At 33.2% G+C, this 27,890-nt stretch overlaps 3 protein-coding genes across 4 annotated transcripts; all 3 read left to right on the plus strand.

The window, feature by feature from the left end:
• The first annotated feature begins 2,118 nt into the window (after positions 1–2,118).
• On the plus strand, positions 2,119–4,364 carry LOC119080027 (pickpocket protein 28-like). The gene is made up of 7 exons (XM_037188210.1): positions 2,119–2,141; positions 2,277–2,714; positions 2,774–3,028; positions 3,086–3,540; positions 3,616–3,794; positions 3,864–3,943; positions 4,004–4,364. The coding sequence occupies exons 2-7, from the start codon at positions 2,398–2,400 to the stop codon at positions 4,299–4,301; spliced, it is 1,584 nt and encodes a 527-aa protein (XP_037044105.1). The 5' UTR covers positions 2,119–2,141; positions 2,277–2,397; the 3' UTR covers positions 4,302–4,364.
• Positions 4,365–15,608: 11,244 nt separating this feature from the next.
• Positions 15,609–16,474, plus strand: LOC119080109. The gene is made up of 2 exons (XM_037188340.1): positions 15,609–15,961; positions 16,034–16,474. Exons 1-2 carry the CDS (start codon positions 15,920–15,922, stop codon positions 16,385–16,387), a joined length of 396 nt encoding a protein of 131 aa, XP_037044235.1. The 5' UTR covers positions 15,609–15,919; the 3' UTR covers positions 16,388–16,474.
• A 4,536-nt stretch (positions 16,475–21,010) lies between these two features.
• Positions 21,011–27,643, plus strand: LOC119080114. 2 transcript variants are annotated; one of them, XR_005088268.1, is made up of 2 exons: positions 21,011–21,135; positions 27,400–27,643. XR_005088268.1 is itself a non-coding variant. In XM_037188345.1 (2 exons), exons 1-2 carry the CDS (start codon positions 21,118–21,120, stop codon positions 23,506–23,508), a joined length of 180 nt encoding a protein of 59 aa, XP_037044240.1. In that variant the 5' UTR covers positions 21,013–21,117; the 3' UTR covers positions 23,509–23,702. The 2 variants fall into 2 exon arrangements, 1 of the variants encoding a protein (XP_037044240.1); XM_037188345.1 differs by lacking the exon at positions 27,400–27,643 and adding an exon at positions 23,347–23,702 and having other exon boundaries at positions 21,013–21,135.
• The last annotated feature ends 247 nt before the right edge of the window (positions 27,644–27,890 follow it).

Genomic DNA, 27,890 nt, shown 5'->3' on the forward strand with positions numbered 1-27,890 from the left:
GTCAAAGTATTTGCTTCTCTTTCAACGTGGTACGGAGAGCGAGAGGACAGAAGACCAGTTTATTTTAACTTGCCTTGGTGTACTTGTCAAAATATCTTTTTCTCTTTCATCATAACACTCTATTGGAAATTGATCTTAACATAATTTGGTCGCGAAAAAATGTCTCCATGAAATTACTGACTTTCAACAGCACTTCAATCACAAATTATTACAGTTACAGTGAGATCTTAGAATATTGCTTATTCATATCTACATTCAAGAACATCAGGTTCATTGAAATGAATTCAATTGACATTTTACCTTCTACACTCACGGAATTTTGAAAACCGACACATTTTCTGTTTCGTGGTTCACTGGTTTTTTGCATAGAGGTAGACTAGGTTTTTTGTGAATTTTGCATGTATTTTTATATGGAGAAAATGGAGAAATCAGAAACTCAAGTAAGACATAGAAAATGTGTCGGTTTTCAAAATTCCGTGTGTGCATGTGTATTGTAGCATTGTATACAATATGGTACATCTAGTCCACATACACACAGTACATTCGAGAAAAATTTAAAAAGCTAACGCAAAAGTTAAAAAAATTAATAGCGACAAAAATCTTGAAAATTCGAAAGTCTTATCGCTCAGCATAGAAAAACTAATTGCATCATCGGGTTCCTGAGATCGCGCACTTCACACTGGCACTATGTTTGACCAAAATCCGTCGACTCGAAATTTAATTATTTTTCAGTTGATAGTTGTAGTTATACGATTTATACCATAGCATTGAACCAAGCACTAGAGTAGATTTTTTTAACGGATATTTAGCCTCTCTAATATGATCTGCCACAAAATAAACAACATTTTTTGAACCACCACAAGTATAAACTTAATGAGATCCCCTAAAGTGGCACAAATTTTAAATTTTTAGTTCACTTTAATGTAAAGTAGGTCATTTCTAACAAATAAAAATTCAAAAACAAATAATTGTCAAATATTGTCAATAGAGCATGTGTGTCCAAAATACACAAATCTCGTCAATCTGTTCTACTGCTTGGTTGCAGATGCTATGTTTGTACTCAATATACTCAAATACACTGGATATTCGCAACTGCGAATTCCCTTAATATTTTGTATGCACGCGGCTTTTGGGTGCGGCATTGAATAACTATAATAGTAATTTATGAAACAAGAATAGTGTCGATTGTTAACCCGAGGCGAAGCCGAGGTTTACAAGACATCGTCTGCTATAAAATACCAGCATACGACTCGTGTTTCATACAACGTTTTATGCAATTCAGTGAGCGAATTCCGCTCGAATTAGACAAACAAACAAAAGACCAAAGTTGTGACTGAAAAACCTGTGAAACTATAGTACTTTATTTCATATGGAGTCGGATATTCGAGCGACAGCGAGGAATTTATGATTTAGAACACTGTAGGTAAGTAATTTTCTGTCATATCACTCGACAGCAATAATATATGTTACACACTCACAGCCTCACGAAGAAGTCGAGGCTTGCCGAGACTGATAGTGACAAGTGTGTACTCTATTTTATTACATAAGCGAAAACGAGACAACAACAGAGACCTGAAGTGTAATTTGTGAATTATTCTTCTAGTTAAGTAATTTTGACATTCGAGTGCCGTACTTAATTTAGTTCTTACTACAAGTGTGGCACTTGTACTTACTCTGCAGCGTGAATATATGATTATGATGCTTTCGATGTAGTTTCAGTGCCAGAAAAATTTATCTAGTGCATAAGTATAAGCATAAGCATAAGTATCGAATTCGCTCACTGAATTGCATAAATTCACGTTAAAATGGGACTACACAATATAAAAACGTGTAACTCATTCTAAAAATGTGTCATTCTTTCGTAAAAATTTTAAACGAACGTACACTCATTTACTGTTTATCGTTCCTACAACAATCCCAAGTGGTCCATTCGTAGTCACTAAAATGAGTATTAGAAAACTAACAAATCGGTAAGTTAGAATCAAAGTACGTTCATAAGATATTCTTTGCCAGAAAATTTTAAATTCTTCTTCAGTGATCAAAACCACTTGGATGCGCTTGAAGTGCCAGATGCAGTATCAATAGCATCTAGTGAGGACCCAAGCTTTAGACATAAGATTAAATCTGGAAACAAAGTTCAAGTAAGTGTGAGATGCACGGATTTTGGTTCGATTAATGATTTTTTGAGTGGTTTGGTCACTTTCCAACTTTTCTTTGCTTTTACTTAGAATTTTTAATTTTTTGTTCTGCCTCAAACAAAAATTACCTTTTCCTAGGTTTTTAGTGCTATTTTGTCCGAATTTTTGTCAAATTCTACTATTCAAGGTGTACGATATTTTTCCGAAGGTCGACGTCATTGGATTGAAAAGTTTGTATCAGATTTTTTTTAAATCTCACATGATGAAACAATTGCAATTTAAATATAATCGTTTTCATATCTCCATTGATGATCTCACTAAGTATAGAATTTTCTGGATATTTGCTTGTGTGGTATCGGTGTATTTTTGCAGTAAAAATATTAAAAATGTGTGGAAAACTTGGGAAGATAGTCCAGTGATTATCAGCTTTGCGGAAAAACCTACTTCAATTTGGCAGATACCGTTTCCAGCAGTGACAGTATGTCCACAGACCAAGTTCCGAAAAAACTTATTTTATTACAAAGATGCTTTGGATACGGATTTTGACGATCCCAAATTAAATATAACGGAAGAAATGTAGTTTCTGTGTCGATCGACCATCAATACAACTTCTACAAGACAACATTTTATTGTAGGCTTGAGAAATATCAGAGTGCAATACAAGTTTGCAGCAAGAAGAAGTACCCCAAAGGAGACAAGTTTCATTTCATTGACGGTCCCGTTTTGGATATCTTGAAAGAAATTTCTATTGATCTTGGCCGTTTCATGAAAATTTTCAAATGGAACAATGAAAAAATTTCGTTTCGGGAAGTGTTTAGACGCATATTAACGGAAGAAGGATTATGTTACACATTCAACGCCCTCGACACGAGTGACATCTACAGAGGACGGTATCGTTTTCGGCGTTTTCGAATCTTCGTCGATATGAACGTATTTGGAACTTTCAGATCCGCTGATTATTTTACGAAGTGGACTGTGGAAAACGGATATAACGTCAGCGATCTAAATGAAACCGACACTTATCCGCGTCGGCTACTCGGATCCGGTGCTCAGTACGGCTTTCTCGCAGTACTGACCGTGTACAGCGATGATGTGGAAACTTTATGCAGCAATTCAATTCAGGGTTTCAAAGTGTTACTGCACAGTCCGGATGAAGTGCCTCAAATGTCGAAACAATATTTTTATGTGCCATCATCGGAATCTGTTATGGTGTCAGTAAAACCGAATATGATAACTACCTCAGATGAATTACGGAACTACGCGTCACACCGAAAGCAGTGCTTTTTTAACTCGGAGCGTCAATTGAAATACTTCAAAGTGTACAATCAACGCAACTGCGAATTGGAATGCCTAACAGAGTTGACTGAAACTGAATGCGGCTGTGTGAAATTCTCAATGCCAAGTGAATGATTTTTTTTACAACATTCGTTCCCAAAAAATAACTTATCCCAAAATTAATTTTATTTTCTGCTTGCAGAGAAAAATGGCACTAAGGTTTGTGGAATCGGTAGACTTGGATGCTATGAGCGAGCACAAAAGAAATTAATTGAAAAAGTTAGATCGACTGGACTGAGTTTTTTGGACAAGTGTAATTGTTTGCCGGCATGCACACAAATAACTTACGACGTTGAAATCTCACAAGCAAAAGTTGATTGGGTGAGATTTTACTATTCTTAGATAAGATATCGCGATATGTTGATTGTTCACGAAATTTTCTGAATGCAGGAAGTAGAACTAGGTGTCATTTCACTGAATGTATTAGGACCGCTAATTGGTAGACGTAAGCGTTCATTAAAAAAGAAACAGTAAACTTGCCAAAATTTGCGACTATCAAAAAACTATTTCTTAAATTTTCCATTTTGTAGTTATGATATGGCTGGTTTGATAATTTTCTTCAAGGAACATCAGTTCATATCTTTAAAACGCTCCGAAAGATTTGGACTCACGGATTTTTTTGCCAATTGTGGGGGCTTGCTTGGCCTTTTCATGGGAATTTCGGTGATAAGCATTGCCGAAGTGATTTACTTTTTCACACTTCGTCTGGGCTGTTCACTTCGAATGTATCGATCACGACGAACGGATGCCATTGCTCCAGTAAAGCCAAATATACCTTCCATTTCGATCATCGAGCCTCCTAGGAACCAGGGCATTGTTGATCTATAAAACAGCTTGAATTGTGTACATATATTTCATTTTCCATCACTAAATAAAATAGACAAAAACGTTTTGCGGAGAATTCTATAAAGAAAAGTTTCGCTCTCTCTCCTTCCCCGCTTTTATCTGTGCATATGACAAAAAGATTTTTTTGCTGAATAGTTGTTTTAACCTTCAGGGTCAGCGTTCAATTTATGGCCGGGTATGTAATCCCATTGATCGCGTTACAGGTCTTGCATTTGCAGTTTCACTCTTCTCCTGCTGTGTGTTAGCCCGAATCGCTGTTGTCGTTGTCACATATGGCTGAGCCAGCCGTGTTTTGATTTTAACCTTTTACGCACCTAGATGATGTCCATCAAGCAGTTTTTTCTTGCAGCATTGCTTTCATTTTGAGCATGGTTTTTAGCGAACCAGTCGCTTCTCTCATTTTTGAAAGAAAGGCGCCCAAGACAATTAATGATTGCATATCACCACACCATATCAGATGACTGTTTAAAGCAAAGGATCAAAGGAAAAATAGTTGTCTCATGGCCAAAAATGTCGATCTAAGGTAAAGCTACAGCAGTTAATTTAATTAGATCGAACTCCAGTGTCTGGGAGTGACACGTGAAACCAGCAAGCAAACGCGTCAGCTTATGGAATGTCTCACGCGCTCCGTTTTTGTGGCGAAATAAATTGACTGCATTTTTGAAGGCAATAATGAGCTTGGTTCAGGTATTTTTGGGATTTATGGCAATCATGGATTCAGTTTAATAGAAATTTGATTTCAATTTTCATTTTTTTCCCCACAAAAATCAGTGACGTTTTATTGAACTCTAACGAATATGGATCATCTTCATACCAACTCTGCGTGACTCCTAATTTAACTGAGTTGTTGCATGAACTGGGTATGATCAACGGAGATGACACAGCTACTCTTCATTAACACTTATTCGCATTTTATGAATTTTTGTTGCATTTTCTGACTATCACTCATGTAAACTTTAAAGCTATACATACGCACCTGTTTTTGATTATTGATATGAGGATACGTGTTGTACGCAAAAAACTATTTCGGCTTTTTATTTGAATAGAATAATTTTCATCAAATCTCCCGTGGGATTGATGTAATGTATCGAATGTAGGTGGAATGACATCTTGCGTTTTGTATATTTAAAACAACACAAATTGAATTAATAAAGTTCGGTTCGCACCTGTTTTAGCATGATTATGTTCGTGGTATAGAGTACACTTTGGGGATGTCGAACAGACAAAAATAAGCGGCTGACACACCATGTCTGTTAATAATATTGCAGAATAATATGCCTTTTGTCATTGAGATGGATGATATAATAAGTCTAATATCTTTTTGTAGTTTATAGCTGGTGCTTTATGTCTATAAAGCAACCTTTGTCGGAAAACCAGGACCGTTTTTGGGATTTTTTATTTATTTATTTTTTATTTTATTTTTAACGCGTATTCGGGAAAATAGTTTCCAACGTTTCCCGATATTTTCTAAACTTTTTACAAAACTTTTTAAAAAGTTTACAAATTTAAGAGATAAGGTTTCTCAAAAATGGCCCGCTCCGAAAACTCTTCCTTTCTCCGGAAAAGAGGATTATAAACTTCCAATTTAAGCCTTTCACCGTTTAGCGTTCTTTTGGGATAGTGAACCGGTAAGTCGAGTTCAAAGTAAAGCAAATACAACAGATAGTTATATATAATTAGTATATTGACCTATATATAGTTATTAGATAGCTATATTGACCTATATTTAGTTAGTATATAGCTATATGTAGCTATATATGTTAGTATATGGCTAAACTCACCTATATATAGTTAGTATATAGCTATATGTATCTATATATAGTTAATATATGGCTATATTGACCTATATATAGTTAGTATATAGCTATAAATACCTATCTAAAGTTAGTAGATAGCTATATTGACCTATATTTAGTTAGTACATAGCTATATGTAGCTATATGTGTTAGTATATAGCTATATTTATATATATGTAGTTAGTATACAGCTATGTTGACCTATATATAGTTAGAATCTTGCTAAATTGGCCTATATATAGTTAGTATATAGCTATATTTACCTATATGTAGTTAATATATAGCATAGCTATATGTACATATATTTAGTTAGTATATAGCTATATTGTGGTAGATGGACACTGGTGTTTCAAATAGATTTTTAGAATTATCTCATGACATATGGCAGATGGAATATTAGTTTATTCGGCAAATTCTTAGAGTTTTGCGAGTAGAACACTGCTGCATTAATGAAAAAGTTGGAAAGTTTGAATTTTCTGTTTCAATTAAGTTTTTGGGATTATCTCTGGACCTACGGAAATGAAGTTAAAAACTTCTACAAATTTTCCATTAACAACTGAAGTTAATTCATCCATTAGACAGGAAGCGGATTTATTACTAAGAAAGCAACTATCGTATGACGAACTCTGGAGAACCAAAAAAAGCGTGGAACAATTCCACTAAGAAACCAAATAAGTCTCGCAATAATTAGTACAATATATACGAGCTGTGGGGCAACGCACACATAAATTTTACGCATCTAGCAATAAATCACCATATATAGAGAGAAAATAATTACAAATTCAATTTTGGTTGACAAGAAATCACGTTTCGATGCAAGGTTCCGTAATTTTGTAAATTTTGAAAAGAAATTTTATACCTTTCGATGGGTTTAGTGGCCTTTACATTTTATTATTCAACGCCAAGTGACAACGACTCGTCTCATTAAGTAATGTTTTATATTGATTGACATATAGTGTATAGGATGTTGTGTGTTAAAAAAGCCGCCGCTATCCAAAACGTTTCTTTCACAGTGCTCACACAATAATATGCATATTATAATGTGTGGTATACTTAAAGTTGTGCTGGATCTCATTCAAAAATATCCGACTTTTTTTTTCAATTTTTATTGAATTTTTATATGTCCATGCAATACTCCATTAAAACACCTTCATTTTTGTTTATTTTTTATTTCATAACATTTCCAATATTAAATAATTTTCAAGAAGTATATTTATTACACACGGGTATAACACAACCAATACGATAATGGTGTGACCATGACCCCGTTTTGTTCTTACATTGCATCCACTGGGTTTTCTTTCAGATTTACACTTTCCCTTTTCGAACGATTTCAATTTTAAGTTAAACGAAGAACAATGAATCGAGCGCTTTAAATACATAAAACGAAATTAACTCGTTTTTACCAAAAAATAATGAAATGATGCATACAATACAAATGTTACATATGATATTTCAGAATCGATTAAACAAAATCTGGTATGCAATGTCAATAAAACCGGATTTTGCAAAATTTTGCTGAAAACTTTTATATTTATTGCCAGACGGCTACGTTAGGGAGAACCTCCTGATCAAGGTGAAATATTTGAGAAATAGTTTTCTGATTTCATCCAGATTTTTGGTACATTGATACCAAATTAGATTTCAATTTTAAATATTTTAGACACTGCTCCTTACACGTGAGTGTACTAGTAGCTCGTTGTGTTTAGTACGATGTATAAGGGAAACCATAAAATTTGTTACTTCTTTTCTTTAAAATATGGCTTATCAGTGCGTTGACGAATGATATAAGAAAACTCTGATCCTGGCAAACGTTACAAACAAAACATTTCTGATCTTTGAGAGTGAGCTACGCTTGACGATCGAAAGTTTTTGAAAAAAATTGTCATTTTAACACGATAAACATCTAGTACTTTACTAAATCGACTTAAAACAAGAAGAAATAAGAGCAATACTTCACATACTTTTGTGAAGAAAATAAATAAAAATTCACCGACAGCGACATCTGAAGGAGCGTTGAGGTTAAAGCATTTATTTTAAACTTATTCCCTTAGGATCCCATGTGGGTCATGATAGACTATAATATTTAGGTTCGTTCTATAAATCGACAGTTCAACCAATCGTCGTCATGTATGGTTGCGAAACATGGTCCATGATATCCAAACAAGAGCAGATGAACAGATTTGAAAGAAGCATCTTAAGATCAATAATAAGGACCAGTACATGAAGCAGATGCTTGGAGGTTTCGACATGTGGATGGATGACGCCCAAACAGCCAAGAAAGCTATCGACAAGGGTATTTGTCGAAAATTGGGCAACAGCTTGACCGACCAAGGAAATGACGAGATTAAGTGCTCGAGGATTCCAAATAATTGGAGGAGGGGAGATCAGAGATTGGAGAAGTCTTGAAGAGAATCGTAACAAGTGAAGGTCGTTAAATCAACTTGTTTTAGAAAGTTGGTAAATCATTTCCTTAGGTACGATATCTTCAGAATATTACCTAATCATATCATTGAAGAAATCTGGTCTTCAATTGATTTCGCAAATATGTAGTAATATTGATTCACTTTATGTTAAAACTACTACCAATGGCTATATAAGACTGCAATGCACGGACGACGTGTATCTATCTATACACAATTAAACAATGCTTGATCAAACAAGGTGTACATTACGTGTTAATTATTAATGTTTTCCATAAGTGGATTCGTTTCACTTGAAATTGAAAGTGCAAACATATAAATGCATCTCGGCAAATGTTTATTTTAGGCAGGTCTCTCTGCCAAACCTAAACATATCATACCAAGTTAATAATCGAGAAAATACGATTTTTAATGTAATTTCATTTTTATATTCAATCGCCTTGTGTGACGTTAAATTCCTTATTTTCAAACAAATTGTTTGAGTATGTGGCGTGATGAGGCATATATTTCATAGTCTTCAATTTCATTAGCATAAGCAAGCACTATCACTGTTTACTCACAGCAAACAGCAAGTACTTAGGAGCATCGTTAAGAACATATCCATCATATTTTAACCATTCACAGACGGCAAGCATAGCATCCTTTATGATTATCGAATCTGCTACTGATTATGATCAATGTATTTTCAAACAGATTTAAATGAAATCTTGTACTTCATTACTTTAACAAGGCATCTGACCACATTATCCGTAAAATCGTCGCTTATTTTTATGGTCATCGTTGTTAGCAAATGAATGAAACCAGATTCAACAAAATTTACTCTAAAATCAACATTAATAACTTAGTGCCGGCCGGCTTCGTAAAGGTTGTTGGTTAGAGTTTTTACAGATTATTGAATAAGTGATAAGGTAGAACAGCGGAGAAGAAGTCGACATTTCAGTCTAGAGATGAATAAATATCGCCTGATTATGGTCCGGGCGACTAAAATCTCCATCTACAGTAACCATACGTGATAAGCTAAAAACACTTATTATTAGCAACGTAAAAAATTCCGTTGATTTTAACACTTCAGACTTTTAGAACCAAAAACCAGTTCTCATTCAAAACGCCTTCCATTTTTGGACCGGAATGTTCGAATATTTGCTTAAAATTTTAATATCCGTTTACTGATTTCGTTAATTTCGTACTTGTAGCTAGTCTTGTCAACAAAACGTCCATCTACGTATAGATCAATTAAAATTCTTCGAAAATTGTGATCTTAAATTCGAACAGACTAACAAAATATGTTCGGCTAACATTCAATAAAATGATCAAATAAACCAGTTACGAAATCAATTAATACAAAAAAAATTATCAATTTATATTCGCCATGCTGCCAATATCTCTATTAATAATCTCTATAAACCTTGAAAAAGGCTTGTTTCAGTTTTGCCAAATTTTTTTTATATTAAAAATCTCTCTTATTGATGAGAATAATCTTGAAGTCGATAAAGTTTCCTATGCTTCGGTTTTCAATCAATTTTTTATTTCGAAAAATTGGTAAAATGCGGTAAATTCCTAAGGTTATTCGCTTATATTTGTACAGAAACCGACGCATGATGCTAAAAAAAGGTAATATAATTTCCATCTTCCATACAAGCGTCTCTTCATGATCTTCATTTCATATAAAATAGCCATGTCGTCTGCAGCGATCGAACTAAAAATATACAAACCTTGTTTCTTAACAACAATTATCATTTCTTTGTTGATCATTGCAAAACGTTTTTCGCGATAATTTTGCAGCTGGTAAATATATGAAAATTACAAGAAGAAACAAAAAAAGATGCCACGATGTGTTATACATAATAAAATGGTAACATTTTGAGGCTGTACTGGGGAAAGTTAATAAAAATTCATTCCCGAACGTGTACTACACTCATCCATCGATGTATTATCATTGATTGCATAACACCAACGTAATTTCGTTGGTTTAACTTATACGCAGAAACATGAAAATGGATCATGATTTTCTATCTTTTGATGTGGTAATTACACGACCGAATATTTAACCATTTTGATGCGGCAAGCATATCAGTAGCAGTTTTTAAATCGAATCTATTACTTCATTTGATCTAATTATTTTGAAGAGATCGATAAATCTTTTACGTCATTTTTAGGAACATGTTTTTTGAACTTAAGATCGTATTAGGCGTTTATTCTTTCAGTCGTTATCAATAACAGATGATAGCTGCCCGTAACATGTGTAATGGATTAATAACTTGCCTTATTAAGGGTTGTAGATAAATTTTTAATTTCGACTTGTTGTACAGTGAACGACATCTCAAATGTCTCACTGTCAAATTTTTCTGAGAATTTTATTGTGTCATTGCAAATTCACAATGACATTCTCTGAAAAAAATGACAGTGAGACATTTGAGATGTCGTTCACTCTATAACATATTATTGAGAGTAATACATAATTTGACAATTGACCTCGTCCGCGCCTCGGATTAACAAATTTCACACATAAACTTTATATTTGTTGTTTCTGCTGTATAAAATATCGTTTAGTTATATACAAGAGAACACCAGCCACAGCTCAAGCTAATAGTTGACTATCTGTATCGAACACTTAACACATTGAACACATTGCGGCTTGCCAAATTTCGGCACCCTGGACTTTACTTAAATAGTCGAGGAATGCCTCCAAATAAATTTCTAAAAATCCAAAACTGAATTCTAGATTTTTAGAAATTTATTTGGAAATATTCCACGACTATTTAAGTAAAGTCCAGGGTGCCGAAAGTTGACAAGCCGCAATTATTTTGAATGTGTTAAAACATACAGTTGTTTGAAATAATATATTGCCATCACTCCGAGATGTTTTAGCCCTTTTATCGTTCCTTAATGACTCGAATGAATAAATAAAACAATGAGCAATATGTAGGCTTCTTTAAATTGGCATATACACATAAAAAATTCTTAAATTTAATTTTACATTGCTATCTGCTAATTGAACAGCAAACTTTAACATAGATACCATGCACCCATGTCATTAATGTTATTTTGTTATGATTCAACAAATATTTGCGTACATGTTTACGTTTAGCCTTGAATTCCACGGTGCGTTCAAGGAGAAGTGTGAAAAGTTACTTTACATAGATTGGTTACTGGCCTAATCTAATTTGTAAATTTGCTGAGAAAATTTAAAATATTTGGAATTATCATTAGAAAGTCGAGCATACCCTGAACATCAATAAGCGTTCGCAAAAAATTAAAATTATTTCTCAGTGAAACATATGAGGTCACGGTCATTGATAATAATGGTCAATAACACACGCTGCTAATATACCAATCGATAAAGTTAGGGGGACGATTTTTTATTCGAACAATGACTTGCTTAATTTGTAGCCAAGCAGTAACGACGATAAAGGAAGTTATAGTCGACGACGTTCAATGAGGCTCGATGTACAAGATATTGTCATCATTCAAAAAAAAAGATGTTAAGTGATAATCAATAAAAAAAATATTAATTTTCAAATCAAAATCTTCTCAGGTTTTTTTTTGCTGTCAAATATTTTGAAAAATTATTTTCGTTATGGCAAAGATTATATCATACTGTGCAACTGTGTACACATCTTATGATATGCTGGTAATAAAAAGCTCAAATATTTGACAAAATTATAATATTTTCAGTTTTAGCCGTTCGTCACTTCGCTGTAATTAATATCATCAACGACTTATTCCATTTGTAAAAAAACTGGTAGGCAACTTATATTGGACAACACAATTCATTCATGAAAATTTACTATCAATTTTATGTTGATGTTGCGTTTGATATCAGATTGATATAGTCAATGCAATACGAAAGGTTTGAATGTTAAAGAGACGTGGGAACTGGAATAAGTTTGGCAATCGATTAATGTTCAATGAAAATATCTTTATCTTCAAGGTGGTTGGTCAGGAAAAGGAATAAGGAAGGATCAGTAAAATATACTGACACATTCATTATTACTAATAACAGCATCAACAGATGCAAGAGATAAGAGAACACCTTCGTGAACACCTAATTTAATGGTCACATATTGCAGAATTCTTACACTGAAAAAGCACTTTTTTATGCTGCACTACAGGTATGTTAGTGTCATATGCGTCCTAAGCAATTTGTACCTGTTCAGTTACAGTAGACTGTTCAGTTCATATAACTTGCAGGTGGTCGATATGGTGACATTACAGAACAAGATAATAGGACACTAAATGAATCATTAAATACTTGTTATTTTGTTTAGTAATCATTTTTTACAGAACAATAGACAGTTTGCGCAAATGACGTATATGTTATACGTCGACTTATAAATATGAATTTATAAGTTATTTGTAAGTCAGTTATAAGTTATAAGTAAGGTGGTTATAAGTCATAAGTTATAAGTCGACTACTTATAAGGTAAAATTAATAAGTGCTTAAGTTTATACGTGAAACCATTAAACGTCAGAGGTTTATACGTCATACGTCTCTAAGTGATAAGTCCATAAGTGTTCACGATTAAACCATATGAATGAAATATACAAGTACGATATTATGTATGATATACATATACACGCGTCAGGCAATGATTTATAGACATCTTCGTTGCTCTATTACGTTTAAAAAAGTGACAAAATTCTATTATCTTTTCATTAGTAATATTCGCTCCGGTCAAAGGTTACACTTTATGACTAGTTATTAGGACCTGACAAATTGCCTTAGTACACCTAACTTTCAAATCAAAAGGAAAAGCCATTTCTGACAATAACCTCAAGAATAGATGAAAAATGGGAAATTTTACTGGTAATTGTTTATGATTATTTGTAGTTTGATCTTGTTTTCTGTTAGTAAATATCCTGACATCATTGTGCAATCGAAACATAATATTACCAAAAAATTATTGGATTTTGAGAAATATCCTAAAACGGAAAGCAAACGTAATTGCATATTACTGAGACTCCTTTCGGAATGTTTGGCATTTTTCCGTTTCGGCAAAGATGATATAATAAAACTCACCACAAAGTTGTGTCATTACTTATGGACTTATCACTTATGACGTATAAATCTCTGACTTTTAACGGTTGGACGTATAAACTTAAGCATTTATAAATTTGACTTTATAAGTAGTCCACTTATAACTTATGACTTATAACCACCTTACTTACAGTGAACGACATCTCAAATGTCTCACTGTCAAATTTTTCTGAGAATTTTATTGTCATTGCAAATTCACAATGACATTCTCTGAAAAAAATGACAGTGAGACATTTGAGATGTCGTTCACTGTATAACTTATAACTGACTTATCTATAACTTATATGTTCATATTTATAAGTCGACGTATAACTTATACGTCATTTGCGCAAACTGTCTAATATATCGATATAAAAGAAGGTTTCACCTACAACTTAAAGCAGGATATTGCACTGGTCTTCTAAATGCGTTAACAACCCATACAAACATTTGTTTAATAACGCATTTAGTGGACCAGTTCAATAATCTACTAATAATACTCTTCTGAATTAATCTCATGTGCACCGCAACTACATCAAACATACATTATACAATCACCTAAGGGATTTCGGAAATTATCATTTTTACAATATTATCGAACAGATATGGTATTATAATGAAGAACATGAAAAAGCAGCCGAAAGAGTATGCTTAATTTGCTAAGTACGTGCACGTATATAACGCACTGTATACAACACTCAAATTATATTTATTTTAAATGATGATTCGAATTCAAACAGTTATGCAAAAAGACATAACCTAAAGAACATGATGCACACACCCGTCCTGAGTCACTTTCACTCTGTCGTACACTTGTAAATTTAGTTTACCGTGCGAACATTGCACATAATGATGCATGGAATAGGGCTTTAGGTATTGATCGCATCATAATCCAAGTTTTGACTGTTTTACATCTTAATTCTTGTTTGTTTTTAATTCAAGTCACATTATATTTCAAAATCATATCTGTGTGGTCGTATTAGGTGTGAATATTGATATTGATCTTATAATACCGATTTTTTTTGGTATGATTTACATAGTTTAAATATTGTCTCCACAATGATGATTTTGCTGATAAGACTCGAAGCGGAAATCACTGCCCAAATTGTGCCATCAATGAGGCAATTCTCTGATAATGTCACTAAGTATTTCTATATGTTAGTTCTGCATTTATTTTGCAATTTCTTTTTGGTTAGTACCATGAACCACTTGATCTAAATTCGCAGCATAAGTGCGCCAAAAATTTAAATATTTTAAATTGTCAGTTGGACAAAATAAAGCTGACATACAAAAAACATCAAAAACCACCCAAATAGCGTGAAGAGTCACACCCTTGTCAAAAACTGACTTGTCAACATTAGACATGGAACAATATAATTAAAGCGCGTATATCGTAGATGGGTAAATGAACCGGAATAGCAATATACGCACTTTGATGAATTGAGTATTGATAATGCAATCGATGCATTGTTTGCGTATTTCGTGGATTGAGGTATAATAACATCCGAATTGCAATCCACGCAATATGGAATAAATGCAACGCGTAAATTGTATTGTCATGCGAATTGTATTGAATTATATCGAGTAAATTTAGTATAAATAGGGTTTTTTCAATGCAAATAAACCAGTTAATTTTTATCAGTCAACCGAGCTTGTTTAACTCAACTAACTCTTAGCTCAAGAGTTTCCAACGAATAATCAGAAAGATTTACAGACTAGATAGAAAATCTTCGCTTATTTACTGCCTACGACAGACTAAAAAAAATCCAAAAGTTGAAAGCACACGAGCCATTTTCCGTTACTTAGAATTATTTTCCACTGAATCCTACTTAAGGAAGTATTCTTCTTCCATAGCTGACGAGGCATGAGATATAAAAGATTTGATCTTTCGTCCCTAACTTACGTTTACAAACAACGTAAAGTTTCTGTCCATGTGTAGAATACATACAATGTACGTCGTACTTGTCTCAGTTAGATTGGACGGATTGGACTGAAACGGATTCCAGTGCCAAACGAATGAAATATAAACAATTGTAAGGTTCATTTACATAATTGCGAATGGTTAATGTCTTCAATGTCTAATGAATTAAATCTGCCCACAACAATTTCTTCCCCAGATCGCACTTTGTTTTATAATTATCGTAATTTTAATGATCGTAATCACAATAACCATTTTTTCGGAAAGAGCATTTTTGAGGTATAATTACTCTGCGGTACAGTGCCTTTTATGCGTGCGACCCTGGATATAATTCATTATTTATTGAAAATCTGGTAAAACCGCAATTCATAAAAGACAATAAGTGAGTGCACGTATTTTTATGAGAAATCATCGCTTTTAAACCGCTCCGCAAACTCTTTGTAAAAATGACGAATTACATTTGCCTGATATTAGTTTTTGTGCTTGTTGTGAGTTTATTGGATTTTCGATAGCAGAAAAGGATTCGATATTTATAGAAATCTGGAATTATTTTCATGCAGGTTAATGGCGACGAAGAGAAATGGACAATGAAAACGACACGTGACGGATTGGATTCGTATAACAATTGCGTCAATGAGCTGAACATTCCAGCTGATGATGTGCTGAGAATTGAAAAAATTTCCGATCCACTCAATCGTCAAATCCTGGAATGTGTGTACAATGACTTAGGCTTTTACACCGAGGGCATAGGATTCCGTGTCGACAGAATTGTGCAACAATTTGGTGGTGGTCCAGTCATGCAAAATGTTGTGACAATGTGCATTCCAGTCGGTTCGAATGATCCAGTCGCTGATCAAATTATTGAGGTTGAAGAGTGCTTTAGGATGGAGAAGGTTGGAGGATATCAAGAATAAATTCATGTCTAGTGTTGAACGACTCATTGATGATAATGACGAACCGTTATCTTAATAAAATAATTTTCAGTTTTGTGTACGTACATACACGACAATGTTTCTTTCTTGCTTAACATAACCTTCTTATCGCCGAGGCTCTATTGGAACACAGCCGTAAAAACAGTAAAATGAAATGAGCTCCCAAGTGCATCAAAGAATTTAGGTGGTTTCCCTACACTTCCTAAAAATCCTATGACGTATTGAAAATGACCTAAGTTAGGGCATCTGATTCCGTTATAGCGAAGTTATCGTTGAGCGAAGGCATTATAATAGCCTTGTGAGAGTACACAAATCAAAGTCTCATTTTTCCACTACGATATGAGTAGGGTTCCCATTCGTCCTCTTTTTAGAGGACATGTCCTCTTTTTTCATCTCGTTCTTCTTTTTTAAAGAAATTCAAGAACATCATCATCGTTTTTGATGCCGAAATGTCCTCTTTTTCAAAATTGAAAAATGGGAACCCTAGATATGAGGTGCAAACTGTAAGGTAAATGGACCTAAAACAATTCCCAACGACTATGAAACACGTTGCGTTTTATGACTTGGTAGGATAAGAGAAATGTAAATGTTCATAATTTCTGACGTCAATATGCTGCGCCCTGATATATTTTCGCTACATCATCGTTTTATTTAAATCAATAAACAAAATATTTTCAAAAGGAATCTCGACTTTTTCCACAAAAAATAAGTTGCTTGCATATTAAGTAGCATTTTTGTTGTTATCTGCTGGATGATTTAAGTCATCCAAGGTTTTCTTCGACCGATATTTATTGCTGCTCTTCGTCGTTGTATTTTTAATGCATAATGTCCGGAGACAAAATCGATGAACATTTTTTTTGGTTGAAGAACCTTTTAGGATCCATTGAACTAATGTTTAATATGTTTTAATTATAGTTCCTACGACCGCAAAGACCTTGTTTTCTCAAGCAAAAATGTGAAATTTATTCAAGGAAAGAAATGTTAACCAATGGCAAAATACACCGACCCGGAGGTACATATAACATATTGTTTCAAAACGAAATTATAATTGGTAATAAGTCTGCGGATAAAGTAATTTTTCATAATAATATTCGGAATTGCACACGAAAGCGATTTGCTGGTTGAATACACAGACACCAGACAGGCTGCAACAAAAAAATATTTCTTTTTGTATTCGTGTGCAGAACATCCAAAGCAGACGTAAGAGCCGTTGAAAAAATGCGGCAGCCGAAATTGTCAATCATTTGCAATTCAATAGGCTTCAAGCGACGGCTGGGGACATAGTTATTTTCGTTAATAACTAAAATTTCTATGATACACTGTCTAGTTTCAGAACTCTATTAAGTGTACCACTCATGCTTGAAGTTCGTTGACCACTTTGTATAGTACAGGGGATGCCAGTGAAATTTGTACATGAATTTGCTTCAACTGTTTTTCAGATGGTCCAATCATACTTAGACTTCTTTGTATGACTGAAATAGTTACAAGCAGACGAGTGGTAATTGTCAAACCGTGTAAGGACGTATTAGCTTGTTTGTTTGTATAATGTTTATGAATGGACCAGCTGAAAATTGCTGAAGCAAATATTTGTCTAAATTTCGCTGACGTTTCCTGTATTTTCTCTTGGTTTTATGAAGTATAAAATAAGGAAAGAAGTCAGGAGGAAGAAAAAAAACATATTCCTACCAAGTACCATACCACAGTTAAGAGGCATCGATGCGTTGCTGAAAAGTATACATTTGGACGTTTTTTAAATACTGGATTTTAGACTTCTTTCGATGATAGCTTTCCACTAGAATCCTTTAAAAAAAAATGTACGACCGCTATAGTGCTCTTAATTTGTATGCCATTAATTATTGCAAAGGATGGTCCTTTAACACGATCTGATGCAGCTATAAATTTTTAATTGTATGGAAAAAATCTGACGGCGGCGGATGCTTTTAGACAACATACACACCTATCTCAACCTACTAAAACATGTTTTTTGTGTCTGGGAAGTAATACTTTCCGAGATTTTGAATTGATGATGCACCGGCGGAGTCAAGCTAAGCACAAATTATATTCTTCTCCGCAATGCTACTACAGATACTATTCACTTTACATTAATTTGTAATAAATTCGCACGCAAGGAACGTTCTACCTCATCAAGCCAAGACTTTACTTTCGATTCTCTTTTTTTACCATTTCGTTTGACGTGTTAAAAATTTATTTTTGGTGTTTTGATGGTATAATAAATCAGCGATTAGAATATAGGAATTGCCGCCTAGTGTGAGGTGTGCTGATGATGATTTTTTATGATTTGATCGACGTAAACAATTTTTTATAACTTTAAGGCCAAATTTTTTGTTTTCTCTTCACAATTTAGCAATGTGATAATAGATTGATCCAAACAGTTACCGATAATCTTATGCGTGCTAAAACCTAAAACTGTAGGTTGTCGATTACAGAATTATAAAAATTCTGAGATTCTATAATTCCAGTGGACCGATAACCGTTTGGATGAAAACATCTTTAACCTACAGAACTGTGTACTATAAATACCACTGTTAGTTAGATCAGTTGCTATGGATAAATTTAAGATGTTGAAGAATTGAAATGGAAATTTTCGTTGTCCATCTAGAGTTTGAGTTAATGACCGAATGAGTTTTATCAACAGTTACTGAATACACTGGTAAAAGTGCATCCCAAATACTGTTTTATCAATTGATTCTAAAAAAAGTTCCTGACTTAAAATAGTTCTTCTAGGTCATCAATGACGAAATGTGTATGGTGAGGTAGGTTAATTTTTAGATTTTATTTGTATACGTGTGCTGGTAGCGTTGAGTTGAATTTAAATCAGTAAAAACAAACAGGATTTCTATTTTGAATGTTCTGTGTTGTGTCTCCAAGTCTTAGGCTTTCTTCGTTCGAAATTTTAGTCGTTGATTTTGGAAAAAACCCAATAATTGAATTGCGAATGATGCCATGCCGTAGTATTTATAACGTTTGCTTTTGTCAATTTGATTAAATATTGACTTCGCTTCGAAAATCATTTCCTACTTTGTCTTCTTTACATTTTAAAGAGTCAAAACACGGCTAATAAATTTGATTTGAACAAATATTCTTCTTTGTCTGCTTGTTTTTTGTATTGTTATTCGTCGGTACACAATTTTTACGTAGAAATTATTTCTTGATCGTGGTTTTTTTTATTCACAAGCAGTACACGAGACATTGGCGAATTTTAAAGAAGATAACAATTTATCGGGTTTTCCGGTATATGTTGTTGGTATAGCAAAAATTACCAGCGTGGCCTTTAAAAAAATAATTGAAATTGACGCGACGTGTACTCACCTGTCGTAACTTCGTTCCTTGGTACATGCTTTAAAAGATACACAAAATGCATCAGGTCCAAACAAACCTTGAAAAACGTTGTTGTTCTTCTGAGTTAACTTAGCATTAATTTTCATAAGCTTTTGCCATTTTTTTCATGTCTCCAAGCCTAGGCCCTAAATTAATTTCAAATAATGTGAAAATGAAATTTAACTTTGCTATATTTCCGGCTAGGGTAAATCAGGTCCTTTCCAGGGATTCTTTGGGGATTTTCATCCTGAGTTTTTTTCTGAAGTTTTTAAAAATTTTCGAAATTTTCCGAATTAAAATTCCCAAAAATAAGTTCTGATCCTTTTTTCTTCAACATCTTTGATTTCGAGTATCTATCCGTCAAAAATCCTTCGATTCATTCAAATTATTAAAAACTATAGGCTCTGGTTATGCAACAACGACAGTATAAAAAATATCTTCAGGTTAACCTATTTCAAGCAAATCATCAATTAATCTTCGTATCATTATTAGGCAAACTTTTTCTTAGAAAACTATGAACTTGAACTGGTGAATGTGATAATTCAATTTGCTATAAATTTACCCAAATTAATTTGAATAATCGTTTTACCCACCTATTAGTGATAGTCTATCTAACTCAAAAATGGTTGCGACAATCCTAAAAAAATTATCATAAAAAGCTCTAAATGATTATGCGTGCGGTATTATAATGTGTTAATAAAATTAAAACCAAATTTGTGACATGTATAGGTAGAACATCTGTTATCAAATGACGAATTTGATGAATTTTCGCATATGTTTAAACTATTGAAGTAATAGATTCTGCAATAATTTGTTTAAAATACTTGACGTATTAAACGGATTGGATTGGATTATATTGCAGATATGCTTTCCGTCTAGAAAAGATAGTTCTTTTAATTTTTTTAAATTTTGTTTACAATAGACTCTAGAAGTGATATTCTTAAAAAGGTTATTTTAAACCAAAAATACATTTTACTAAGGGCTACAGAATCTGCAGTCGTGCAGTCGTGTGAGGAAATCCGATATCCGAAATCCGAATCACAATGGCAAAACTTACACTTTAAATCTACCAATTTGTACGCCCATTCATTAAAAAAATATTGAAAATACACAATTCGTTAAAATCATAAATTAATATGGCAATATTTAACGATACACTTATTAAACAATTTACCACGACCATCATCATCTACACCATGATCTACCACACCACACGGTGCAAAATGAAGAAGAAAACCGAGAGTAGTTAACTACATTTTGTGTAAACAAAACAAAAATCGTATATAAAGACATCTCCAACAGTCAGCGGGCAGCAGTCGTTTATCGTTTTTATCTCAAGACACATTGTGAGAAATTACCCAAGAAAGTTCAAAATGAAGTTTTTAATCATGGTACGTTGAATTCAAACTAAAAATTTTTTTTGTTGAATTTGTGGTTTTTGGACGATGAAGTAAATTTAATTTGTGGTTGCATATACTATGTGTGTATCCTGATGGAAAAAGTGTGCACGATATGTTGTTCATTGTTCGAATGCGAATGTGATCCTAGATTATTGAGTCAAAATTATTACAACGGAAAGGAAAAGTGTTTTATTGAGAGTATTGATGTGGTAGTCATTCTTAAATGTTGTTAAGGAATTACGAAGATGATACAAAATCTTTGTGAACTATTTTGCATGCTAAAGAGCTGGGAAAAGTGTTTTCAGTACCTTTGGCATGTAAAATATTAGATCAGTAAAAAAAAAAAATTTATGACCATTGTGACTGTAGCTCTTCTTTAGCTTGGAGAGTGCTAACTCCACAAACGTCTGAAAATAATTTTCACGCCGGTTTTGTAAATATTTATCGGTTTGTTGTCTACTCATCCTAAAAATGATTTATCAAACAAAAAAAGTTTAAAAGTTCCCTGCAAATTCACATCCAAAAAAAAATAATTAAAAAAAAAACTTTGAACTTGATTTGATGTTGGCCTTAAAACCAAATCAATGAACTTTACAAAGAAAATTTACACTGAAATCTCATCCATTGACAACATTTATTACAAAACATCTTCCAAATAATTACGAAAACCGCACGAAAGTAAACCTTGAGTTATCAAAATTTGAATATCTTATTAGGTTTAGCTATATGCATGCAAGAGATATCTTGTGTGGGTAATGTGTTGTTAATATTGAAGAAGAAAAAATGGTGGTTAACACTTTACCTCTCATGCCACTAATAGATCGTGACCGTTGAATCTTTGGTGGTGATGCATACATAACATAATCACCGATAAATGATTTTTTTCTGTTTGATTAAATTAAGGAAAACTAATAATTTGATCGGTTTTTTTTAAATTGGTAATTTTTTGCAAACTTTATATTTCGTTGTCGCGATTTTGCTTCTTCATACAGAAAGGAAGTCGTTAAAAAATAACTGAAAATAGTTTTTGTTAGCTAGTTTTTGCAACAAAAAATGGTCCGACTTAAAGACGATCTTATTGATGTAAATGAATTGTTAAAATGAAACTAGCACAAAACTCAGAGAGTGTACCATTTCAGAGGCATAATGTACTTATACCAATAGAATAACTCGGCATAAAAATGAAAAGTGTCATTTTGTGTGTTTATTGACCTCGGCTACGCCTCGGATCAACAAAATTCGCACGAAAACTCTACTTTTCATCTTTTTATCTCTAGTTATGTAAATGACTATTGAGTTGAATATATTGAAACTATATTGGTTCAATATTGAATAAAATGAACGAATATGTTCAAACTAAGTTTCGTTAAGTGATTCGATCTTAAAAAAAATCTCCCAAAAATAGTGAAAACTCAGAAAATCAATTGGTCAGTCCCAGTAAAATGGGACAAAGAAGTAAGTCAATTGTGATATTATGTCTTGCGACTTGCGACTGCTACTTCAATCTTCAACTCTACTTAGCTTCTCTGAATGATATCTCGTTTTTCTCAACGAAGCGACGTTCTCAAAATCTTTCTTATTTCATCTTCAAAATCTATATGTTCATGACTATATTCATGACTAAGAATACGCATGTCTTCATAGGCGAATTCACGTCTTCAAAAACTGAAATAAATTATTCTGCAAAAACTTTGCTAATTTCACTATCATTTAAACTTTGAACCACTATACAATTTAAGCATAATAAATATCATTCATAAATTTGTCACCAGCGAATATATTAATAACTTTAGTCATTCGACAGTGCGTTTCGAAAGAACTAAAAAAATCGAAATGTCGAATGACTAAAATTTCTCAGCTTTACCTACATTCAAATATTAAAATTTACATTTGAAAGAAAATCAATTTTTTGAACGTTTCATTGATAAAATGTTTTATTTAGAGACATCTTTTATCAATGAAAAGATTCAATTTCAGCAAGAAATTGATAAACCGTTAAATAATTTTTTTTATAATTTATTGAATAAATCAATATTTGATAATTTATAACAGATGATTTACATACGTCCGTAAAAGATTAACAAATTGTTAATCAATTTCTTGCTGCTTTTTTCAGCTTAAAATAAGATTTTTACTTAACTCTATTTCATCTTAATAACAACAACACAAAATGGCAAAAAATAATCAATTTTCTACTTAAAGGCAATTTTAGTGACCGTTTTGGCAATGGCATTCGTAGCAGCCGTTCCTGTTGATGAAACTGTAGTCGGTGACCTGTACGAACCATCCGAGACATACAATCCACAAGATCCAAATTCATTCTTCAAATTGAAGAAACTCAAGAAACTCTTGTTCTTGGGTTAAATGCTTACACTTGAGCTAATACAGAAAAGAAGAAATTAAAATGCCAAATTTTTTATAAATAATTTAAAAAAAAAAAAGAACAAAACGCCAACATACACATTTGCTGTAAACGCAATGTTTGTCTTGTATTTATCCACTTGCATGTAAACGAAAAATTAATTTGAAAAATAAAATTTCATTATTTAAAACCTTTCCATTTCATTGTCTCAATTTATTTCTTTACCTTTACCTTTATTCTTTTCTACTGAATCTACTCTTTCATCTGTGCTTAATCATCCATCTCTTCCACATACAAAAAAAATATAAAATAGATAAGCTCCTAGCTCATCCTTACACAATGTTACAGCTTGAAGGTACATAAATGAGGATATCGGAAGTTTCTCTTTTGTTTAAATAATTTTTTGTTTTCGTAACACAATGACAAAATGTTTTTTAGGAACACGATGTATATTGTCACACTCGCCTGCCTGTCTAGTGCCTAAAAATCATTTGTCACTGGATGACGTTTTATTTTGTTGCACTCGGCCTGGACCTTCGAGTCAAAGATATAGTCCTCAAAAAAGCATCTATTACTCGTGGAAAAATGCGCAGTAGATGAGAACATTGTCAACCCGAGGCGAGGCCGATATCGGAAATTTCTCTTTTGTTTAAATAATTTTTTGTTTTCGTAACACAATGACAAAATGTTTTTTAGGAACACGATGTATATTGTCACACTCGGCCTGCCTGTCTAGTGCCTAAAAATCATTTGTCACTGGATGACGTTTTATTTTGTTGCACTCGGCCTGGACCTTCGAGTCAAAGATATAGTCCTCAAAAAAGCATCTATTACTCGTGGAAAAATGCGCAGTAGATGAGAACATTGTCAACCCGAGGCGAGGCCGAGGTTGAAAACACATTGTATGCGCAAAATTCCAGTTTAGGCACAAGTTAGGATCAAAATTTCATGTACTGTAACAATTTTGCAAAATTGAATATTAACGGACAACCGAGTGATCAATGCTTGTTTAGCTGTCGATGTTTAAAATACAACGTCAATTTTACTTTTCGTTACTGAGAAAATAACTGTTAAACCACTGACACCTACAATTCGGCGCTTAGCCGAAGCTTTGAATATTTTGCTGTTCTAACCTAGTTTGTTCTAGATACGATTTTGATGCCTTCATTTAATTTTTCAATTTTTTTTAGAATGGTCTATGCTGGCATTTTATATAATCAATTCCTGTGTAGATTATTCTACAGGGAGAGAAAAGTGAAATTCGACATGTTTTCTGAAGTGGTTGTGGTTTGTAATTGATTCAACAAGAACTATGAATCTATATTTTCATTTGTTAAACAAACTTTGTGAGGAATACACACAAACCACAACAAATGATAAATAAAGGAATTATTTTTAAAAAAATCTTAAATCAGAAAACATATCGAATTTCTTTTTTCTATCCCTATAATCTCATAAGGATGGAGAATTAGGTCACTTAACCTTTCCTACCAATGTATAATATTGCGATACCTAAGAATTATGTAACGGTTATTTTTCTTACGGATCCTAAAAGGTTTTTTTAGCGAATGAGAAGCTTCCAGTACGAGCTGGAGTTCTGGAATAGATTTTGCAAAAAAATCCCTTTAGCCCAAGTTAAGCACAACGCTTTTCCTAAACGAGGTTGGATGCTGAAGCCCTCTGATACTTTTACTCATCTGGATACGAGATATCAAATTACTTCACTGGTATAGTAATGTACTATTTTCTCACCTGCTTTGTAAAAATGTATTTGCTGAAAACCTCCTTTGTCCTTTCACCTCCTCTTTGTTTTGTCTTCTCCTTTTCGTTTAAAATGATATGCGGAAATCCTCACCGTAACCTATTAAATGGAAACCGCATTTTTAGATGTGAACTTTAATCAAAATACTTAAGATGTTAAAAGTAATGAAGGCCAGTAAGTATGTGATGTTTGTATATTGATCGCTTAAGCCAACCCCTATTTTCAAAAACAAAAACCTGCAAAAACATATTTCGGATAAATTTTACCCTTAAACTGAAATGATCCTGATTTATACATCGTTTAATTTTTCGATTTATTTTGTAGGTCATCTTGGTCATCTTAACCGTTAGCATGGTGTTGGCCGCTCCAGCAAACGATGAAACAATTGTTGGTCAGCTCGGTCCATCCGACACCATAAGTCCACAAGATGACAGCCAAATTTTATTGAAATTGAAGATTCTTAAGAAACTTCTGTTTTTGGGATAAATTCCTTCTTGGACGTTCGTGTGGAGTTATCGAATTTATAATCTTAATAATTTAATGTAATTGTCGTAAGATTTTGTACTAAAAAAATAATAAATGAATTGAGTGACGGGACAATTTTTCGATTCCCTTTAATCTTCTTCAAAAAAAAGTCCAAAACAAGTCGGCTTATTTCATTCAGTTGGTAAATCGACTCTCTTTTTGTGGGCTTTGAGGCTATCGTTCTTGTTTGAACATTGTAATTTTGTCGAATGGGAAATTTTAAGTAATGCTCCCAATAGCTAAAATAACAATGTTCAAACAATTACGGATTTTTTTTACTATCGAAGTCCCGTGGTAATGAATCATTTCCATAAAAAGATTTTACTTGTTATACTGCAATGTAAATGGGGTTTCGCTCATCTACATTTACATTGTCTAATCACATAAAGCACAGTACGTACGTGGTTCCAAATTTTTATTTTGACGTTCCCACTCATCAAAATAAAAATTTGGAACCACGCACGTAATGTATTCTTAATACGTGCCCACGCAAACCTTGACATGTGGCATGTGGACTATTTTTTCGGTTATTTTTTTCATTTTTCCTGGAAGTCAACTTCCTCATGCTAGTGGATGCTGCTAGTGGTATACCTCGCCTTCCGCTTGGATATACAAACTCTAGACTTGTTGTAAAGACAGTTACCGAAGCTTGTTTCTCAAAAACCCACTTGTAAATCACAAAATTGTTACCCCATTTTTACTTTCGCAGCATGTGATGTAATCTACTATTGTCATAAGAAACATCTCTTTACAAACAACAAGCTTATATTCAACAAATAAATCCATTAAAGTAATATTACTTCAATAGTTTGATAGATTTAACTATTCAAGTCATTTACTTCCTTTAAAAGATCCATTAGATAAAGCCTATCATCTATCTCTGTCGTCATTGTCGAAAGCACACTGCATGTTTATACCATAGCGCTGAACAAAGCACTAGAACAGATTTTTTTAACGGTCATTTGGCCCTTCATATTTGAAAAATGCTACTGCGTTCCAATTAATTTATTGTTACATGCTACATGCGTCGAAAACCGTACTTTTCATGTTTCAAGCACTACTTTCGACGCCCTCAGCATGTAAAATCCATTACATAACTCGGGATAAAAACTGAAAAGTCTCGTTTTCGTGTGTTTATTGACCTCGGCTTCGCCTCGGATCAACAAAATTTCACACGAAAACTCTACTTTTCATCTTTTTATCCCTAGTCATGTAAAATACTATTATATGAGAAATTTGGACTACTGCGTCGAGAAGGCCTCTCTTGAAAATGGTTCAGTGCTATGCTTATACTTATAGACTCGTGAACTGACGTGTTACAATTAAATCCGTTTCCGTAAACCATACTCATTTCACCTACTCTTCGCCTTCTTTCTAATTACTTTAAGAATCGAATTCACAGAACCAATTTAGAATGTTCTTTAGTATATTTAGATGTGTACAGTCTTCTAGTATATCAAATTATATCTACCACATGCACAGTCGTATAATAGATGTTACCTCTTCAATAGAGTGATACGAAATCTTTTACTTCATTCGTTTCAGAAAACCTGCTAAAATCCACAGTCTTCGATAATTTGTTCACCCATTTCTTCTTAAATTTCAGGTTCTCTTAATCACGCTCATCGCAGCTTGTGTATTGATTACCGAAGCCAAACCGGTTGATGAAGGTCTTGTTGGATCCAATGGAGCTTCAAAGCCACAAGATAACTCAGAGATCCTCAAGCTGTTGCTGTTAAAAAAATTACTTTTGCTCGGTTGAGGAGATGAAAATATTTTGAACAAATTACACTATCATAACTGTAATTCTTGCAAAATATATTCTTTGGTAAATTAAATGTAAACGAACATTCAAATTTTTTATTTTAACCTTTCACGGATGGCGAGAATGCTACCTGCTACCTCTGTTGGTCGAAGTTTTAGCTATCTATCGAACATTGTCACTCTTAGTGCTTAAGGGATAGACAAAAAAGAGTTCAATGCATTTAAAAATGTTACCGAATTTTAATGTGTCAATTACACTGAGGAACTCTGAATTAGCGGAACAAACATTACCGAAACGAACAAACATAATTTTCAACATATTCCTTATACCAA

The sequence above is a fragment of the Bradysia coprophila genome, unplaced genomic scaffold, assembly GCF_014529535.1.
Source record: "Bradysia coprophila strain Holo2 unplaced genomic scaffold, BU_Bcop_v1 contig_350, whole genome shotgun sequence".
Lineage (NCBI taxonomy): Eukaryota > Metazoa > Arthropoda > Insecta > Diptera > Sciaridae > Bradysia > Bradysia coprophila.

What these genes read in the sequence shown, in the direction of transcription:
- LOC119080027 (XM_037188210.1), top strand. Translation starts at nt 2,398, where the DNA reads ATGATGAAACAATTGCAATTTAAATATAATCGTTTTCATATCTCCATT. An exon ending in CACAAGCAAAAGTTGATTGG is followed by an intron (nt 3,795 to 3,863) that starts GTGAGATTTTAC and finishes TTCTGAATGCAG; the next exon opens with GAAGTAGAACTAGGTGTCAT. An exon ending in CGTTCATTAAAAAAGAAACA is followed by an intron (nt 3,944 to 4,003) that starts GTAAACTTGCCA and finishes TCCATTTTGTAG; the next exon opens with TTATGATATGGCTGGTTTGA.
- LOC119080109 (XM_037188340.1), top strand. Translation starts at nt 15,920, where the DNA reads ATGACGAATTACATTTGCCTGATATTAGTTTTTGTGCTTGTT. An exon ending in TATTAGTTTTTGTGCTTGTT is followed by an intron (nt 15,962 to 16,033) that starts GTGAGTTTATTG and finishes ATTTTCATGCAG; the next exon opens with GTTAATGGCGACGAAGAGAA.